The following is a 20,674-nucleotide window of genomic DNA, read 5'->3' on the forward strand; positions in this document are numbered from 1 at the left end:
TTTGAGACAGAGTCTCATCTACAGCCATGCCACCTGAATGCAGCAGATCTCCTCTGATCTGGGAAGCTAAGCAGGATTGAGACAGGGTCTCACTCTGCTGTCCAGGCTGGAGTGCAGTGGCATGATCATAGCTCATCATAACCTTGAACTGGCCTCAAGCAACCTTCCCAGCCTCCTGAGTAGCTGGCACTACAGGCACACACCACCACACATGGCTAATTTTTAAATTTTTTTGTAGAGACAGGTTCTCACTGTGTTGGCCCAGGCTGCTCTCACACTCTTGGCCTCAAGTGATTCTCCCACCTTGGCCTTCTAGAGTGGTAGACAGTTGTTCTGTGGCTTTGCTGCAGTCTTCACAGGTGTGAGCCACCACACTCAGCCAGAAATAGTCTTTGTAGATGCAATTAGTTAAGGATTTCAAGAAGAAATCATCCTGGATTTGGGGTGAGCCCTAAATCTAATGACTGATTGATGTCTTTATAAGAGAAAAGAGAGGGAGATTTATACAGAGAGACACAAAGGGCAGAAGCCATGTGAAGACAGAGTCAGAGATTGAGGGATGCTGTCATAAGCCAAGGAATGCCAGGGACCATCAGAAGCCGGAAAGGAAAGGGTGGATTCTCCCCTAGAGCCTTTGGAGGGAACATGGCTTCTGCCCTCTCCAATTAGTGAGAGAATACATTTTTGTCACTTCAAGCCACCACATGTGTTGCTGTTACAGCAGGCAGCCCGAGAAATCTCAGGCAGCTGTCCCGCCAGGTGGGTTTAGACATGCCCCAGAGTTCTCATACACAGGCATCCTAAGAACATGCCTCCCAATCTACCAGTTGGGGTTGATGCCAGAAATGGAAACTGTTTCCTCTGCCCATATTGAATTCTCACCAGTCCTCTCAAGAACCCTGACTGCTTCCCTGTCTTTCCTGCTTCCCACAGAGGTCTCTCTGCCTCAGGGATCCCACCCCGCCCTGTTCCCCTCCACCTGTAAGAATGCATTGCCACCCTTCTACTGAGGAGATCACAGAGCATGTCTGAAATAGAGGATGGAAAGTAGCTCAGTTGGATTTAAATCCAAATGATTTTACACTAATTATGTGTTTTCAAAAGTCAGCTTTGTTCTTCTTGGTTCTTGACCAGAGTATCCAAGTGAACCCATGATGGTCTCCTTGTGATCCACGTTAATGACAATCACAAAGAAAAGAAAGCTGGGTATAGTGCTACACACTTGTAATCCCAGCTACTCAGGAGAATCTCTTCAGTCCAGGCGTTTGAGACCAGTCTGGGCAACATAACAAGACCCCATTTCCCCTCCACCGAAAAAAAGAGGGAGAGCTGCCTGTGAATCATGACCCTACCCTTGACTGAAGCTGTCTGGGAGACATGGTGTCCCAGACATCCTTGGTCAGATGGTCACTCTGTGGTTTTGCCATGGTGTTCGGCCCTCCCAGGGCCTGTCTGACTTCTGCTGTGATGCAAACAGCGTGTCTCTTCCCAAGTGCTAATGGGGACTTCCTGCAGAGCATGAAAGCATCCTCTCCACAGAAAGGTCAGTGTAGTCGTTAGCAGGTACCTTTGGAAAAGGTTATTTTGAGGGGAATAAAAATACCAGAGTTAGGGAGCCTGAGGAGGGGTAAGATGGAACTTGTTTCACGGAGAATGGGAATTTATTTTTAATGTTCCTGGATGACATTTTTAACCGTGAGCTTTTTGTTTGTGGAATTAAGACACTCAAAGAATGTGAGTCTTAGAAACCCTCTTGTTTCACGGTTCCAAAAGAGGGCATGGGCTGTCTTGACTGATTGTCAAGCTGCTTGACTGCTGCATGGCAGAGTGGGGAGTGGAAACCAAGACCCTGACTCCAAACCCAGGGCTTGTGCCATGCCTCTGAGCTGCCTCTGCACCCCAGTGGTACCCAGAGGAGCCAGTGCAGCCCCTCATGAGTGTGATGCAGAATCTGGGGACACCTGTCCCAGGAATAACCTAGCCTGCTCCTTCTCCATCATCAGGGACAACCCTCCCACAGTATGTCCAAGTGGTAGCCTCTTCAGCTATCAGGCCACATGGCCCCCAGATGGTTTACACCAGTAGTCAATTGCTGCCAGAAGAAGTCAGCCAAGAGCAGGGCCCCTGCACCCTTCCTGAAGGCGGCGTGCCTCCCCTCAAAGGCTGGGTTGGCATACCAGGGAAGCAGATAGTCACAGACCAGGCCCTGGAATTCCCAGATCCTCTCTGTATGGCCCAGACAAATCCCCACACTTCTCTGTGCCTTGGCTGACTCATTTGTAAAATGGAAACATCAACAATGCCTGCCTGATAATGTTGTTAAAACAGTGAGATGAACCCATGTGTGTATAACGTGCTGGGTTAGGAATAGCAGCTGTTATTATTAAGAAAAGGCCAGTGGGGCAGAGCCGTGTCCTAAAGTAGCCGTAGCTTCAGCCAGGACCTCTAATGAGCAAGGCTTGCACCCTGCATCATATTGCACTTCCCTGCTTTTTTCCCCCTGAAACCAGCTTTGTTGGTTTTGTTCTTTAAATGTATATGCTCATTGTAAATAAAGAATATGGAAAAGTTCTAAGGTGATGGTAAAACTCACATCATATAATTCAGAAATGACCCCTGGGAGTGTCTTAGTGCATTTTACAGGTGTTTTCTCATTTTACCCACATGATACCTGAGACAGGCCGAGCCCTCTATCACACGGTACAGAGGGAAAGACAGAAGCTCTGCCAGGTTGGTGGCAGAGCGTTGCTCTCAGCCTGAGTCTGTTGGTCACTAGAGCCAGGGCTCCTGGCCAGCCTCTTTGATGCACTGCTGCTCTGCTTGCACCATCTCATGACCTGCAGTTCTTCAGGCTGCGATAGCTCTTTGTCTTGTAGTCGGCTTCTCTTGAGAGGCAGAGACAGGACTTCACAGTACAGGGGATCTAGAAAGATGGGAACAGCTAAAGAGCTACAAGACCTTGCCAAGAACATCAACTCCCCTGGAGAACTACGGCCAACAAGTGTTTCTTCTGAATGTCCCCTGCCCTGGAGCCCAAGTGACCTGCTCAAGAGCTCTGTCACTTGCAGGTGATGTTAAATGTTAAACAACAAATGAACCTTAACAACTGGTCCAGTAACCAAAATTAATATATGAGTCAAAATTTGTAAAGTAGGTTCTCTAAATAAAGTAAATTACATATAGTTCATTGTAAAACTGCCTTTGAAGTGATATAGATTCTAGCACCAATCTTTCGTTCAATTATTCCAATAATTTCCCAGTGATTTTTTTTTTCTTTAGAAATTGTTGGTGCAGTCTTTTGTTGAGCGTGGTTGTCACCAGTTAAATGATAACCCTGTCTGTGCCACAATTTGATCTCAGGGAAATGTGTCATACCCTCACAGTGCCTTCCCCATTCCATCATAGTCCCTGAGGCCCAGAACCCATTGCTTGGCGACTGTAGGCTGGACACAGCTCAGGTGGGCACATACCTGGATGCCAGCACTTCCCACTTGGGCTGACCAGGTGACTCTCCCCATCACACCACCAGAAGCAGCAGCACCCACCTCCCCACTCTTTTGTGTACATGGTTCTACCTCCAGCCTCCATGGCCTTACCTACAAGTTCAGAGGCTTCTGTAATTTTGGCAACCAGCATATATATATGACACACTTTCTCCTTGTATCTTACCTCAGGCAGCTCACTTCATTTCATTTGGGCTTCAGGTTCCTTCTCAGCTAAATGGGGATTATTGTGCTGTCCTACCTGGTGTCGTAGGCTGAGAGTGGTCCCTAAGACATCAAGTCCTGATAATGGAATCTGTCACTGAAGTTTTCTTTGGAGAAAGGTCACTGCAGACATGATTCACTGAAGGCTCTTGAGATGGGAAGATGATCCTGGATTATCAGGGTGAATCCTGGATGCTGTCATAAGTGTCCTCAGAGAAAGAAGCAGAGGGAGGGTACACTCCTAAGGGGAGAAGACGAAGTGAGACCCGGCAGAGAGACTTGAAGACTAGAGCAGTATGGCCACAAGCCAGGATCACCAGCAGCCACCGGTAACTGGACGAGCCAAGAAACAGAATCTACCCTGGAGTCTCTGGAGGGAGTGTGGCCCTGCCAATGCCTTATTTTTGGCCCAGTGATACTGATTTTGGATTTATGACTAACAGAAGCATGAGAGAATACATTCTTGTTGTTTTATGACATCAGATTTGTGGCAGTTTGTTAGAGCAGCCACAGAATGAATGGACAGGTATGAAGGAATTAATATGTGAAAACATTAGCAGAGAAGCACTACATACTTGTGTGTCATCATATGGGTACAGAAAAGCGATGACATTGGTTTCCTTCAAAAACGTTAGCATCTCTAAGTAGCATCATGTTAATATAGAATCTCAGAAATGGAATGCTCGGTTCCTGTCCTCCTCTCACCTTTTCCCCAGCACTTTGTTTGTGGCTCAGGAAAGAAAGGTACATCCTTCATGGGATCTACAGCAGCCACCTTGGATCTTTCAATCTCTGAGCTGAGAAGGCCAAGAAGGAACCCAGATGTCGCAGCCCCAGCCTGACAGCACACGAAAACATAGAGAAAGGACAAGCACAAGCTCTAGCAATAGATTTGGACTTGGAACTGAGAATTGGTCAGTCCTTCACACCACAGTGCTGCTGTATTCTTCACTTACCCCGACTTCATTGACAGTGATGTTGGAGAGTTGAGCCGCTGCTCTCCCACCTAAATTAGAGAGCTGTGTTTGTGTTTGTGGGTCAATAGTATTCATTAGAGAAATTGTAATGAAAACAGGAAATTAGAAAGTTTTAATTCCTCTTGGGATCTCTGAAAACAGCAATTGTGATTCCAGAGAGCAGAGATGCAATTTGCTTACAAATTCAGTTTGCTCAATAAATAGACCTCCCTGTTTGGAGTGGCTGGCTGTGTACCATCTGGTGAGAGAGAGACCTTAGGAGTAAAGATCTATGTTCAATACCTAAAAATGGTTAAAATGGAAACTTTTATGTTATATGCATTTTATCACACTTTTTTTTTTTTTTTTGAGTTGGAGTCCCACTCCGTCACCCAGGCTGGAGTGCAGTGGCATATACACGGCCACCCTAGTGTCGATCTGCTGGGGTCTGGCGATCCTTCTGCCTCAGCCTTCCAAGTAGCCAGAACTTACAGGTGCGCGCTACCGTGCTTGGCTAATTTTTTTTTTTTATTGTAGATATGAGGTCTCACCAAGTTGTCTGGGCTGGTCTCGAACCCGCGGGCTCAGGCAATCCACTCACCTTGGTCCCACAAAGTGCTGGGATTACAGACTGAGCCACCGAGCCCAGCCTACCACATTTTTTTTTTAAGTTCATCTGCAGATAATATTACAGTGCCCAGGATCTGACAGATCAAACTCACAATATTTTTTTCTCTCCTGGGTTTTTGTTTTGTTTTGTTTTTTAAGAAAATGCAGGTGTGTGTCCCATAGTAATGAGACGGCTCTAATTCCTGAATCAGGATTATTTATTTCTTGAGATCTCATGAATGTTGCATAGTATGGATTTAAGCAAGCTTGATTTTAGGTGAGCATCCTGAGCAGGTAGGATACATGATAGTTTCCTGTGAGGCCTGGTGATTGGAACCTGAGTTAGTTAGCAGAAGTGGTTGAGTGGCAAATTTCCAATGTCTCAAGTCCTGTTGCATTCCTGTTTTTCTTTGCCAAACCTCAGAAAATGCCCAGGCTTCCCTATTCCCACATTTTCTCAATAGGGCCCAGCCTCCTATTGAGCCAGCAGGTCAGATGGGTGCCCTCCGGGGGTGCGTGTGCATGTACTTTTCAGCTTGCATGTGTATTTCCTCTTGCATGTGTGTGGTGTACTTTGGGGAATAAGAGGTGGGATTGAGGGAAAGCTTGTTTGCTTAGAAGGAGGATTTGAATTCTCATTTCATGCCAGTCCTTCCTGCATGAAATATAGCTTGGGCCATCCACTGAGGCCTAAACATCTGGTCTAGACCGGAAGAATCCAAGACTGATGTAGAAATGTCAAACAGAGGTCTCCTAAGTGCACCAAGTAGGCCTGTAGAGGTGATTTTTAAAACCTTTTTGTGGTAAGTCAGTTTTAAAATTCTTCTTCTCTCCCTAGAACTGGGAAAACCTGCAGAATAATCTTTATATATCTAAACATATATATATTTGTGCTTGCTAGGACATAATAAGAGAAGCTTGGTACTGGAAGCCTTGGGTGGGGTAAGGGTTTAAGAGGCTTCTTAGAAGGATAAGCATCCAGGAGGCTGAACCTCTGGAGGGAACATTAAGCACATCTGTCTCCACCTCCAGTCTTAGGCAGGTCCCCTTGTGACAGCCGTATGTGGTGTTTCTCCACCTCCACTCAGACACATGCAGCAAGGGAGACCCCACCCAACAGTCTGTTCCTGGGCATCTCCCATTTTTATGAGGTTCTCTTTTTCTTTCTTTCTTTTTTTTTTAAGTTAGGGTCTCACTCTGTCACCCAGGCTGGAGTACAGTGACATGATCTCAGCTCACTGCAACCTCAACCTCACAAGCTCAAGCGATCCTTCCTCCTCAGCTTCCCAAGTAGCTGGGACTGCAGGCATGCGCCACTATGCCTGGCTAATTTTTAATATTTTTTTGTAGAGATGAGGTCTCACTCTGTTGCCCAGGCTGTCTCAAACTCCTGGACTCAAGCAATCCTTCCACTTCAGCCTCCCAAAGTGCTGGGATTACCGGTGTGAGCCACCACACCCAGCCATGAGTTTCTTAATATTGAGTGAAATCTGCGTTTTGGGGTAGATTCCATCAGCTGGTCCCAGCACTGATCTCTGTCATATCCTCTTGTGAGACACACACCATGCTATATAAAATTATACCCCACATATGCACTCCCCTGTCCACAATCAGAGAACAATAGCTGTAGCCAAAGATGCTGGGGAAATTTGGCCAGGAAGCATATTTTCTTAGTTTTTTGTTTTTGTTTTTGTTTTGAGTCAGAGTCTCACTCTGTCACTCAGACGGAGTGCAGTGGCTCACTCATGGCCACTGCAGCCTTGACCTGCTGGGCTCTGGCGATACTTCCACCTCAGCCTTCCAAGTAGCCAGAACTACAGGTGTGCGCTACCACAACTGAATAATTTTTTTATTTATTGTAGAGATGCAGTCACGCCAAGCTGCCCAGGCTGGTCTCGAACCCCTAGGCTTGGGCAATCCTCTCACCTCGACCTCCCAAAGTGCTGGGATTACAGGCCTGAGCCACCATGCCCAGTCATATTTTCTTAGATTTTACCAACCAAGTTATCATAGTAATGTTCGGTTGTTCTGGTAGTGAGAGCGTCCAATGTGTCAAGCACCATGCTAAATGCTTTATCTATTTGATCACATTTCAACCTCCAACAGCCCTGCTGGATTTGGTATTATCTTTACTTAGGAGAAACCAGGGCTTAGGGGGTTTAAGTAAGTTGCTCAAGAGCACCTAGTCAGTACATTTATGGATATAGGGTTCGAACTAAGGTGTGCGCACCCCACAGCCCATCCTCTAGACTCAGAGCAAGAAAATAAGTCAGAGACTCAGACAAAAAAAAAGTAGCTTATTGCTTTTTGTTCCCTTGAGAGAGATCCATTTGAAAACTCCCTGCTACTTAAAAATTCTTTTCATAGGATATTTGAAAAGAGAACAGAGGAGAGAATGTGCTGAGAGCTTCAAGGGGTTCTCAGGGCAAGCCCGGAGTCCCTGGTGTGGGTGGGGAGTGAGAAGGTATCAGGGCAGCCCACAAGCTCCATCAGATGCCCCCCTGGCTAAGAGCACAGCCAGGTCACCATTCCCCAGGGCCTGTGCAGGCCTGAGCTGCAGGCCGCTTCAGGCGAAAATTCAAAACATGGTTCTGTTTTTTTAATCTTTGAGAATAATGTTAGGATGTTAAACTAGGCTATGACATAGCCCAGTGGAGTTTTCTAGTTTACTTTCATATTGAGGTATAATTATGTATAGTAAAATGCACTGTTTTTGTCAGTTGGGGCTGCTATAACAGGAATACCATAAACTGGGTGACTTAAACACCAAGCATGTAAGAGGTTGAGAAGTCTAAGATTAAGGCGCCAACAGATCTGACGTCTAGTGGAGCCCACTGACTGGTTTACAGGTGGTCGTCTTCTCACTGCATCCACACAGGCCAGAGAAGAGAGAGAGACAGAAAGCTCTCGTGTCTCCTCTTCTGAGGGCACTAATCCCATTCAGGTGGGCTTCACCCTCATGACCTGATCACTCCCAAAGACCCCACCTCCTGGTGTCATCACATTGGGGGTTAGGATTTCAATACATGAGTTTGGGGGGGACACAAGCATCTGGTCCATATAGGCACAGATCATAAGTGTACATACAGTTTTAAGAGTTTTATTTGTTGTTGTTGTTTTGTTTGTTTGCTTGCTTGTTTGTTTGAATCAGGTCTCATTCTGTCGCCCAGGCTGAAGTACAGTGGCATGATCATGGCTCATCGTGGCCTCGACCTCCTGGGCTCATACGATCCTTCTGCCTCAGCCTCCCGAGTAACTGGGACTGCAAGCACATGCCATCACACCTGGTTAATTTTTTGAATTTTTGTAGAGAAGTGGTCTGGCTGTATTGCCTAGGCTGGTCTCAATCTCCTGGGCTCAAGCAGTTCTCCTGCCTCAGTTTCCCAAGATGCTGGGATAACAGGTGTGAGCACCTACACCTGGCCTGGTTTTATGAGTTTTAACAAACACACCTATGTGGTCAACAACCCAGTCAGGAAAGCTTTTCTGTCACCCTAGAACGTTCTCTCATGTTCCCTTCCAGTCAATCTCCTACTCCTACCAGAGATCAGCTGTGGTTTGTTTGGTGTTTTCTATGTATTCCTCATCTCTGGTGAGGGAGGCGGGAGAGTGCAGAATGGGGGCCTTGATAACAGGGCCAGAACTGAGTTGCACTTGCTCAGGAGAGTAAGCACCTCCTAGCATTTTGCATCCTGCACGCCTCATATACCTCAGTCTGGTCCCAGCCCTGTTGACAGGGTGACCTCTTGCAGAGGCACTAAAACAGATCGTGTGGGCCAGGCCCCATGTTGGCTAAATCAACTTGACAAGGCATATGCTTCCAGGGTTTGTGACACCGACTTTCATGAACATCACACTTTTAAGTCGCTTCTGTTTCCCTCTCTACTTAAGCTATTCCTGGCCCCTACAATGAGAAGCTACATAAAATGCCCCTCACTGACAGCTCCTGGGCATTGGGTACAGGACGTTGCTCCTTCTCCCATTCCAAGCCTCCTCGTCAGCAGGCATGGGCTCTCCAAAGGAACTGTTATTCAGCCCGGTGAATGAGTGGGTGTTCTGATTCTTCACAAACCCTTGTTCTTAAGTGGGAACTCTAATCGTGCGCTTCGTGTACCCTCGTTATTAACGCATACTATAATTGTCATGCTTGTTCTGTAAAGTTGAGAATAATCCGTCCATAGTAGAACATACTTAACTTGAAACTTAGACTGAACATAATTAAATCTTCCCTGGATGGCTCCAAAGGGAGTGGGGAATTGCGCGGTCCTCCAAAAGCATCATTATAATTCCTGTTTAATTCATGTAGAATTTCTAATTAGCCAACTATTAGAGCATTTCTGTGAACAGAATGACGGATGTGGCCATCTCATATTTGCATGTCCTATGTACAAGATTTTTACAATTCCAGGTGGGAAAACCACATGCAGAACTAGGTTTTAAATTGAAACCTTATCTAAAATGCTGAGTATGGTTTATGTGAGAATTCAACACCCGAAGGACACCATCATTGGTAGCTCATAGGCCTTGGAATCAGCCATACCTGGTTCAAACCAAAGCTCAGTCATCTACAAACTCTGTGGCCTTGAACAAGCTACTTACCACCCCAAGCCTCAGTTTCCTCATCTGTGAAATAGGGCTAATAATGGTACTTATCACAGACATTTGTTGTGTGGATTAAATGAGTGTGCACTTGAAGGGCTTTACAAAGGCTGGCATGATTAGCCGGGTGTGGAAGTGACACCTGTAGTCCCAGTTACTCGAGAAGCTGAGGTGGGAGGATCACTTGAACCCAGGAGTTCGAGGTTGCAGTGAGCTATGATCGTGCCACTGCACTGCAGCCTGGGCTATCTAAAAGATTTAAAAAAATTAAAAACAAAAGGAAGCAGGCATGAGCTTCTCCATACATTATAGTATTTCAAAAACAGAGCATTAGGGTCGATGATAACTTTCCATTCTCACTAAATGAGACAAATGTGGGCCCTGTACTTAGGGCATATATTGTCAGACAGAAAGCATTCTTAAAGAGATGCTTCTAATGCAGTTAGAATGTCTCCTGAGGCCCAGGGGACAATGGCAATGACCAGCCCGTGGCTGGGGCTCATCCCCCAGCCAGCATCAAGGCAGAGCAGCTCCACTTCACGTGTGTCACATGTGAGCTTCCATAACACCTTCCCTTCATACTGCTGTTCTTAAAGTTATAAAACTGTTGATTTTTTTCAACCCCTCCATTACAGATGAAGAAACTCAAGCTCAAAAGGCCTAAGTGATTGTACCCTGCACTCAGCAAAGGTTTCATACTCCCAGGCCTGTGTGTTCCCAGAACCCCACTGTGTTATAGATGGAAAAACTAACAGTAGAAAAAAGAAGAGGACATTGAAACAGCTATTGCGTTTTCACATGGCTCTTCCAACTAATTTCTAGTGCCATAAATGCACCTAGAAAATCAGCCATTTTATTCCTTGCACCATGGCTCAATTTGTAAAAGTCCTGGTTTATGTTTGGGCAGTCATTGGTGGCAGAAGTCCCTGGAAAGGGATATTCACCTGGAAACCCTTTCTCCTCTTCCACTAGGGAACAGCTGTTCCATGTAGTGACCTCTGCTCCATCCTGTGGTCACTGGCCATACCTCTCTCCTCATGGCCAATGTCTTGCAGACATATTTATGGGGTCCAGTGATAAAGCAATAATGATGTTGGCTCCCACGCCTTCTATCAGCAAACCATCTGCCAGGAGGACTCCCACTGACATCCATTTAGTACTCAGCTGCTCATTTTGCCATGACCTCTGTTTTTCAGCCTCTCAACATTGCCTATAGTCACATCTACAGCTCCTACAGGAACTTCGTGGGGCCCCCTCATTTCAAGACAATCTGCAGACTTCTGGGCTACCAGGGCATCGCTGTGGTCATGGAGGAATTGCTGAAGATCGTCAAGAGCTTGGTAAGGGAAGGCCCAGGCAGGGCTGGTAGGAACAAGATTTTGCTTTTACTTTTTACCTGGCCTGGAAAAGCAAAGCCCAAGCATTCCAGCTCTTCCTGCAGAAGCTATCCAGGGAGTCCTTTGCTGTAGTTCTCTGGTCTTATCTGTCATTCTGTTTTGTTGCATTTCTGTGCATGTTTTGATCTTTAGCTGTGCCTCCCATTTTCTGACCCTCAACTCACTCCTTGTATTTGGTGACTGAATTCAGCAATCCTGATTTTGACCTTCAGAGCCTGCTGTGACTGCTCATCCTCCCCTGCTGTGCTGTATTATCTACTTTGAGCACAGCAAATCCATGGCACTGTGCTGTCATTTCCCATGCCCTTGTCCATGGCAGACATCTCTAATCAATCACTGTGCTTCTTCCCCTTGGGATTTCTTGCTACAAACTCCCAATACTGCACTGGCTTCAAGAGAATTCTGTATCTCTTTACCACTATTCTCAATCTGCCCCAGGTATGGTCATCTAAGCCTTTATTTAATTCCTTTCAATTTGGCTGAAGCAGACCAAAACATTTAACCAAGATTTTCCTGAAAACTTGAGACAACAAAAGAGAAATAAACAAAGAAATGTATGACAGGTTGGTAATAACAAACAGGATTCACCTGCTAACTCCAGTTCTTTGGCAGCAGCTATGTGGAGCCATGGGCTGCTAAGGATTGTGAAATTAAATCCAAGTAAAACAGGAAAATGTGGTAATTGATTAAAGATGTCTGCCTTGGACACAGGACGAATGCATGTGCTATGAATTTTCCAGGCCTAAATTAGTTAGTGTGTCTCAGTCTCCACAGTTCACCAGCCCCATTTCATTTTGGCTCTTAGTCTGCGTCACCTGTAAGCATTCTTAGCCCCAGGAAGGACCCCACACCTAGAGGTGTACCCTCCTTGAAGTCTGTAAGCCTGAGAGTGGTGAGAGCTCATTTTTCCCTTATAAAGGACCTTGAGGCGAGAACCTGTCCCCCTCAGATAGCAGCACCCTACCTCCAGGTCTCTGCAGAACCTCCACCGCCCATGCCCCAGCATTGCATAGAGGGGCATGTGTGTAGCAGTGGTGGGCTGTCTCACTCACCTGTCTTACTCTTTTGTCAGCTCCAAGGAACCATCCTCCAGTACGTGAAGACACTGATAGAGGTGATGCCCAAGATCTGCCGCCTGCCCCGGCATGAGTACGGCTCCCCAGGTTGGTGATAGGACAACGACCTAGGTTCACCCCACGGTGGGGAGGGGTTCTGACCACCTGCCTTGGAGTGTTTCTTCTCTCACATGCCTGTGAGGTGGCAGACCACCAGCCTTGCTTCCTACCCTGCCACCAGCTAGATCAGATAGCTTTTCCATCCCTCTGAGCTCCAGTATCGTCTCCCATCAGTGGAGGTAAATGATGCCTGCCAGCCCCACGTCATGCGACTGCTGGGAAGCTGGGAGAGGGTAGCAAATGGGAGTATGTTTGAATCATGCATAGCTAGGTCTGCTTGCAGAGGTCTTTATGAACTCAGCACTTCCAGGAGACCCTCCTCTATGTGGGGAAGGCTGGGGCCCCAGTGGCGGTGCCAGGTAACATATCGAAGGTGAGTCAGGAAACTGGCATCTTTGCCACTCAACCTCTGGCAGAGAAATAACTGTTTCCTTCCCTGATGGTGAGTGGACTGAATGTGGGGCTGGGGAACAGGGAAAGATGGAGACCCTGACTTGGTGCCTGGTGTTGTTTTCTAAAGCCCAAGGCATCAGGTACTGCATCCATGGGATTTGGAATTGGACAGCCTTGGTGTTCAGTTCTAGCTACCCTGCTTGCTAGCTGTGTGATTTTGGGTGTGACACTCATCCTTTCTGAGTCTCATCTGAAAATAGGGGTAACAGTGCCTAGTTTGTGATATTGTTATAAGTATTAAATGAGATATTACAGATATAAAGTGCTTAGCATTATATCTAACACCTATAAAAATTAATACCTGTCCTTAGGTGTTCAGGTAACTTTTTGGAGGGGCTGGGAAAGGCCCTGGACTGTTCCATTTGTGTGTGTGCTTTGTTTTGCTCTGAAAAGCAGCTTCCCAAACTTTTTCTAGTACTGAGCCCTGAAGAAATCTCCCCCTGGGCCTGCAGACAGAGGGATGCACAATTTGGCTCTTTGCTAACCCAGGTCAGGTCTGGAACTACCAGACCAATCAGTGTTTCCCAGAAACCCGACTGAGCAGCATCGAGTTCCCGCTGACCAACCCCTCCCTCTCACAGGGATTCTGGAGTTCTTCCACCACCAGTTGAAGGACATCATTGAGTACGCGGAGCTCAAAACAGATGTGTTCCAGAGCCTGCGGGAAGTGGGCAACGCCATCTTGTTCTGCCTCCTCATAGAGCAAGCTCTGGTAAGTCTGGAGCCTGGAGGAATCAGGATATTTCCAGGCTAGAAGGAACCTCCCACTGCAACCAGATATTGGGGCTCCTCTCCTGCGCCCCGCCTGGGGGCCCTTCCAGTCCATTTTCAGACAGCTCAGATTGTGAGAGCCTTGGAAGGGCCTCTGGCTCCAGAGTCAGACAGACACCATTTGCACTTAGACCTTAACACCGTCATCTAGGTCTTAATTTTCCATTCACGCATCAAACAAATAATTGCTTCTTGGCTACCCTAGGCCAGGCACTTTGCTTGGAGTGTAGCATTAGCCAGCCCTGCCTCGTGTCCTGCCCACATTTGCACAAAAAGGCTGTGTCCACCATTACATCAAGAGCTATGAGGGACCAGTGCACAGTCCAGTGGGAATATAAGACAGAGAACCCATGTGATCTTGGGGCTGAAGGAGAACTTCCTCGAGGAGGTGGCTTGGAGAATGGGCAAGAATTTGTCAGGTGACACTGCCACAGGCTAAGGGGAGAGCATGTGTGTCATCTTCATTTTTTATGGTGGGAGATGGTGGTTTTACCCTGAAGGGTAGTTTAAAGGTTAGAAAGAGACAACACGAGTAAGTTACATACAGTGACAACTAAACAGTCTGTGGTAGTTGTCATGGTGAGCAGAAGCACACCCTGTGTGCCTATCTATCAATGCCACACTTCTTCTCACATGACCGTCTATGTGTGTCCGCAGTCTCATGGCTCACAGGGGCTGTGTTCTCTCCATTCCTCCCCAGCACGTACCTGTGAATCTCTGTTCTCCACATGAAGTGCCCTGGCGGGCCGGTCCTACAGGTGTGGGGGTGACTGGTACCCCCCGGAGTGGAAGGAAACAGGGAAGGGTGTCACCCTGGGAATGCATAACTCTCAGGACGTGGTGGGCATCTTTCATCATCCATCTATTCATCCCCACACGCGGTCAGCACAAGGTGTGGAGAGGCAGTTCACAGCCAGGCTCCATGCTGGGGGTGGATTAATGGCCGTGAACAAAAGGGACACAGCGTTTGCTATTTTTATTCTGGAGAGGGGACAGGCAAAGTCATTGTGTAGTTGCAGATCGGGATAGGAACTGTGAAGGAATTGACAAGGTAACAGGGTCAAAGGACAGTGGCCATGTTGGGGAGCAATGTGCTGTTTAGGAGAGGTCGAAGCTTAATGTCTTTAAGGTCTCGAACTCCTGGGCTCAAGTGATCCTCCTGCCTCAGCCTCCCAGAGTACAGGCGCTGTGGCAGTGGAGTCAGCTGGACAGGCCTTAAGGAGATGTGAGGGAGATTGCAAGCAGGATGGTGAGGGGATCTGACTGACTGTTTTCAAAAGCCCTGGGCTGTTAGGAAAGGAACCCACTGGAAAATGAATGAAGGCCAAGGCCATCTGCAGTCCCTGGTCTGTCTTGGAGGCAGTAGGTACTTGGAGAATGGAGGGAGAGGAAGGGAAGAAGGTGGAAAAGAGGTGGAGAAACCATGAGAAGGAAGCAGTGATACAAAGAGCCAGAATCAGACCTAGGAGAGACTCTGCTTCTTGTTGTTGGTGTGACTGGGAGAGCCTGTGCATTACATCCTGTGTCCTCATCTCTAAAACCAGGGACTAGGCCCTGCTGCTGCCCTTTCAAACCCTTCCCGGCCTGAAGGCCCTGAAGTGGGGACTGTTTGCTCTTCTTTTGTGAGGAATAACTGCCACTCTGTTAGCCCTTTAAGTGGGTTGCTATAGCAACTTAACCTTCAGCAGTCACTGGGATAAGTAGGAACTATGGCTCAAGGCTTCAGGGGTACCAGGAGACAGTGGAGGTGAGAAGGGCAGGGCCCTGAAGCCTCAGCTCCTCCTGAGTGGCTCCTGTTAGCACTTTCTTTCAGGAGGAACTGTGACTCAGAGAGCAAGTCATCTTCCCCCATCAGATTTCAAGAAGCAGAATATTTTTTTGAGCCAGGGTCTCCCTCTGTCACCCAGGCTGGAGTACAGTGGCATGATCATGGCTCACCGTCTAGACCTCATGGGCTCAAGCAGTCCTTCCGCCTCAGCCTCCTGAGTAGCTGTGACTACAGGCAAAGCCATCAAGCCTGGCTAACTTTCGGATTTTTTTGTAGAGATAAGTTCTTGCTATGTCACTTAGGCTCATCTTGAACTCTTGGGCTCAAGCGATACTCCCGTCTCAACATTCCAGAGTGCTAGGATTACAGATGTGAGCCCCCGTGCCTGGACAGGAGGCAGACTGTTAATGGGGGCTGCAGGGAAACAAAATGTCTTTCTCAGGTGCCCCCACCTGGATGGTCACTTGCATACATCACTGAGGACAGCAGGATACTCAGGATTAAAGACCTTCAGAGCTGAGAGAGACCCCCTACATCTGCAGTCCCCAACTTTTTGGCATTAGGGACCAGTTTTGTGGAATAAATTATTCTAGACGGGTAGTAGGGGGGATCATCAGTCATTAGACTCTCATAAGGAGCACGCAATCTAGATCCCACACATGTGCAGTTCACAAAGGCTTCCCATTCCTATGAGAATCTAATGTCACTGATCTGAGAGGAGGCGGAGTTCCACTCATCCTCTGCTTACCACCTGCTGTGCGGTTCAGTTCCTAACAGGCTACCAACTGGTACTGGTCTGCAACCTGGGCATTGGAGACCTCTGCCCTACAGTATGAATGTTGTAACCCTTCTTTTTATAAGTAAGAAAACGGAGCACCAGAGAGCGGAGCAACTCAGCTACGGTCACACAGCATGACAGCAGCAGGGGTGGAAGAACTAAAGCATAGTTTCCAATATTGATCCCAGTCCTTGCTGGCTAGGGGCCAGAGGAGGAGGGAGGAGGGACACAGAGCCAGGATCAGGACTCACCAAGGTATGCACTCTACTTTTGACTTAGACAACTGGGGAAACCTCCAAGATAAGACAGTGCTTTCTGAGATGAAAATGAGGCATGAACTTTCTGGAGTTTTTAGATTTAGGAAGCAGGAATTAAATAAACCTTTAAGTGGTATACCAGTTGTTCTCAGTGAAAGAGGATTACTAATAGCAAAAGGAAGAAAACAAGCCAGTATAAACTGCAAGCATCCATTCTTAGGGAAGACTCTGAGGCAGGTAAAAAAAATAAGGTGATTGGGCAACTTTGCATATCCTGACATAAACAGTAGTGAAGGACATAATACTGAGCTAAAAGCAAGTTCCAGGACAAGACACACATTATGACATCATACGTGTAAAGTCAGCAAATAAATCCATAAAATAGCACTGCACTGAGAAAAAGATGTACCAAGTAGCTGACAGTCATTTTCTCTAAGTATTAGAGAGGAAACCAGGATTAGAAGTCAACAGGGGCTTTCACCTTATCTGAATGTCTTAATTTTGTACATGGAAAGGGTATTCATGTATTACTGTTGGCCTATAAGTAATTTAAAAATAGAAGCAGCATATGCTAATTTCCAAAAAACTGGCAGAAACTGAAAGGAGGAAGTGAGAAGTCTTTTGCCTATTTTTCTCTTTTTTGTCTTTTTCTAGATAACAGATTTGCAGAGTTCTTTCTGGTTATGGGTCTTGCTGTATATGCTGCAAATACTTTTATTTTGTAGTTTACCTTTTTTTTTAAACAGAGACTAATATATTATTAATTTATAGGTTGAGGGGTAGAAATTGAAAAGGTTGGTCACTTGTACAAAAGTGTAGTTTCTTCATTAAGTTAGGTGCTTACAAGTGTTTCTCAAAACTCAGGGTGCAATATTAATAGAGAAACCCATGTGCCTATGGGGTTGTTTTTCTGGTTTATAGGGTGTTCTGGTGGTTTTAGTTAAGATAGAGTATACATTCAGTCAAATGCTTAAATCCTAAGGGTACAGCTTGATGAAGGTATGTGCTCACGTCGCCCCTACCCAGGTCTAGATGCAGAACATTTACAGTATCGTAGGTGGTTCCTTCATGCCCCTGTCAAGTCAGTGCTCCAAAAGGCACCATGGTTCTGACATCTATTCCCAGAGGTCATTTTGTTTGTCCTTGAACTTCATATAAGTGGAATTATCCAGTATGTTTTCTCTTTCCTGTGTGAATTCTGTCATTATGTCTATGAGACACGTCCATGTTGTAGATGATTTGTTTTTCATTACTTCGATGTATTCTCATTGCATGAATAGATGAATTGAGTCTTCCATTTTACTCTGGGCAGATATTTGGGTTGTTTGCAGTTTGGTATTAAGTATGAATAAAGATGTCATGAATATTTCCATACATGTCTTTGAGTGCATGTATACTCTAATTTTTATTAGGTAAATATCTAGTAGTTTAGCTTCAGTAGGTACTGCCAAGTTGTTTACAAATTGTTTGTACCAATTTATACTCCCATTCCGCAATGTCTGAGAGTTTTAATTTCTTCACATCCTCATGAACAATTGAATTTGTCCATCTTTTTAATCACAGCCAATCTGGAGGGCGTGTCATGCCATCTCCTTATGGTTTTGATTTCCCTAGTGACAAATAACACTAATCCCCTTTCCATATACTTTTGACTGTCTGGACACCCTCTTTTGTGAAGTACTGTGTTTTGTTTTGTTTTGCCTATTTTAATTGAGTTATCATTTTCTTATGATTTTTAGGCATGTATATATTATGGAGATATATATATATATATATATATATATGTATATATATATATATATATTGCAGCTGTATTACTGTGGCTTGGCTTTTGATGAACAGTTCTTAAGGTTTAGTGTGGTTATCATTTTTTTACCTTTATGGTTGGTATTCTTATGACTTGTTTAGAAAATCATTCCTATTCTAAAGTCATAAAGGCATGTTATCTTCTTAAAGTTTTTGAGTTTAGCCTTTCAAGGCAAAACAGATCTTTAAGTCTATACTCTTCACCTGGAATTGATGTTTGTCTCACTTCTTTCCAGATTGTCCCAGCACCACTTACGGAAAAGATCTCCTTCCCTTGATCTGTAGCAGTAGTGCTATGTCTGTCTTTTGTCTAGTTTCTAGAAATGGTTTGGCTCTTAATAATACTTGTTGACTCTAATCTGAAATGAATAAGCATTTGTTAAGAATATATATGTATCTTATGTTTTTAAATGAAATGCTGTTATTAACTTCTTTCTAAACATGGGAAATCATAAGGTGATCATTAGAGAAAAAGTAATTACCAAGTTTCTATTCAAATTGTACGTGGCTTTCTAGACCTCAGCCTCCTGTTGGCTATGCCAACACACACCAGGAGAGGGCCCTATTCGTACACAGGAGCGAGGGAGGGCCCAAGTCCCTGGGAAGGAGAGAGCCATTCTGTCTGCTTTTTACTGCAGGGCCTCCTGCCCAAACTTGAGAATGTTCTCTGCATTTGTCCCTGTTGTTTATTTCTTCTGTCCTCTTTATAGTGAAATGGGCCACAGTAACACTCCCATCAGTCCTTTGGAAGCATTACTGCCCTTTCAGGAAGTGAGGAGAGTCTAGACCCAAACTCACAGATTCTATTGCTGGTCAGCTGAGAGACCTGGGAGACCATCTAGAGCAGGTTTCTAACCTTCACACCACTGACAAGGAGGCCAGATAATCTTTTGTCACAGGAGGTTGTCCTGTGGCTTGCAGGATGCTAAATAACATGTTTAGACTATATTCCAGTGGCGCCCCTCTGATGTGACAACCGAAAATGTCTCCAGATATTATCTGACGTTCCTTTGGAATCCTTACCTCCCCTTGCTGAAAACCACTGATTTAGCACAACCTCGAATTTTGTTGATGGGAAAACTGAGACCCCAAGGAGGAGCTGACTCTCCAGGGTCACAGCGAGCCTAGGAGTTGGGATGAAACCCAGACATGACTCAGAGACTGAAGATTCTCCAGGTTAGCACACTAAGGTATGGAGACATGCTCCACTGAGCTCAGCAGGTTGTCTTTGTTGTTTCTAATAGCTCCAGCCCCACATCTGACCCTCTGTCTCCTACTTTTACTTCATGGTCTCTCTAATTCTTTTTTTCCTAGTACACAATTGAAAGAAATTCACTGATAGAAGAAAACTCAAAGAAGCAGAAAAAAACAAAAACCACTCTGTCACACTAAGCTAGCCACTGTTCACATTCTAAAGGATAGTCTTCCAGATATTTTTATGTTCCAGCATATGAGTATTAATACTTGCACATAAAATTAATTGCTTGTTTAGTTATAAAGTAATATTCACCAAGCTAAGAAGAGTGCTTACTTCTATGGGCTGTGATGGAGGTGGGGTAGGGGAAAAGAGGTCTTTCCCTTTTTTCTCTGGACTCTAAATTACTTTTGGAATTTATGGCAATCAACATATATTCGTTTTTTCCTTAAAAGGAAATACTTGCATACTTAACAAACCTCCACAATCTGAATGCATGGAAACTAAAAAGCAAAAGCCCTCTCACAACCTGGTCACCCTTCTCAGACACTCACCCCATAGTCTCACCTTGACTTGATCCAGGATTATTCTGCAGATCTCTGGTTCCCATATTTACATCCTCTCTCTATTCAATGCTACTCACGTTTTGACTGAAACTTATTTCAAAGGAAACTATCACTTCCATAAAAAAATTAAATTAAATTAAAAAACCAAAAAAACCTACCTCTTGCCATCATCAGAAAGCAACCAGAATAATAAATTCGATAAAAATAAAGCAAAGTAATAGAATTCCAAGGGCTGTCTGCCCAGACCTCTGAACATGAGGCCTACTCCCTCTCTCTGTTAAAAACAAGAGTAATAAATGTTAGAGAAGCACTACCACATGCCGGTTTCAAATGGAGACTTTCTTAATTAAGGTTGTCAGAAAGAGTGATAGGAAACTGAAAAAGGAAAGAACATTCTTGCTGCATGGCTCACTGTTTTTAAATAACATTTCCTTGTATCCCTAAGTCCACTTTGGGAAATATTGACCTTGGGGGACACTGGCATACAACTTGGGGGAAGGGAAAGCTACTTTCTGGGCCACTGTTTCTTGGCTATAGATCTTTCCCAGTTGACCAGACATGATTCTGACCCAGAATCATTATCCCTTTGATGATCTGGGCAGCAGGAAAGGGGAGGAAGTGAGACAGTCTTAGAGAG

General features: G+C 45.5%; 1 protein-coding gene across 5 annotated transcripts in view; it reads left to right on the forward strand.

Moving 5' to 3' along the window:
• Nucleotides 1-20,674, forward strand: part of CYFIP2 (cytoplasmic FMR1 interacting protein 2) — a 144,348-nt gene that overhangs the window by 91,323 nt on the left and 32,351 nt on the right. For all 5 annotated transcript variants that reach the window (XM_008055455.2, XM_021711085.1, XM_008055456.2 and 2 more), the window contains 3 exons: nt 11,068-11,211; nt 12,341-12,431; nt 13,478-13,608. In XM_008055455.2, coding sequence (XP_008053646.1) covers nt 11,068-11,211; nt 12,341-12,431; nt 13,478-13,608 — 366 coding nt within the window. The remainder of the gene's footprint in view (nt 1-11,067; nt 11,212-12,340; nt 12,432-13,477; nt 13,609-20,674) is intronic.

Source organism: Carlito syrichta, unplaced genomic scaffold (genome assembly GCF_000164805.1).
Source record: "Carlito syrichta isolate Samal-C Ts95f unplaced genomic scaffold, Tarsius_syrichta-2.0.1 Scaffold301856, whole genome shotgun sequence".
In the NCBI taxonomy this organism is placed as follows: Eukaryota; Metazoa; Chordata; class Mammalia; order Primates; family Tarsiidae; genus Carlito; species Carlito syrichta.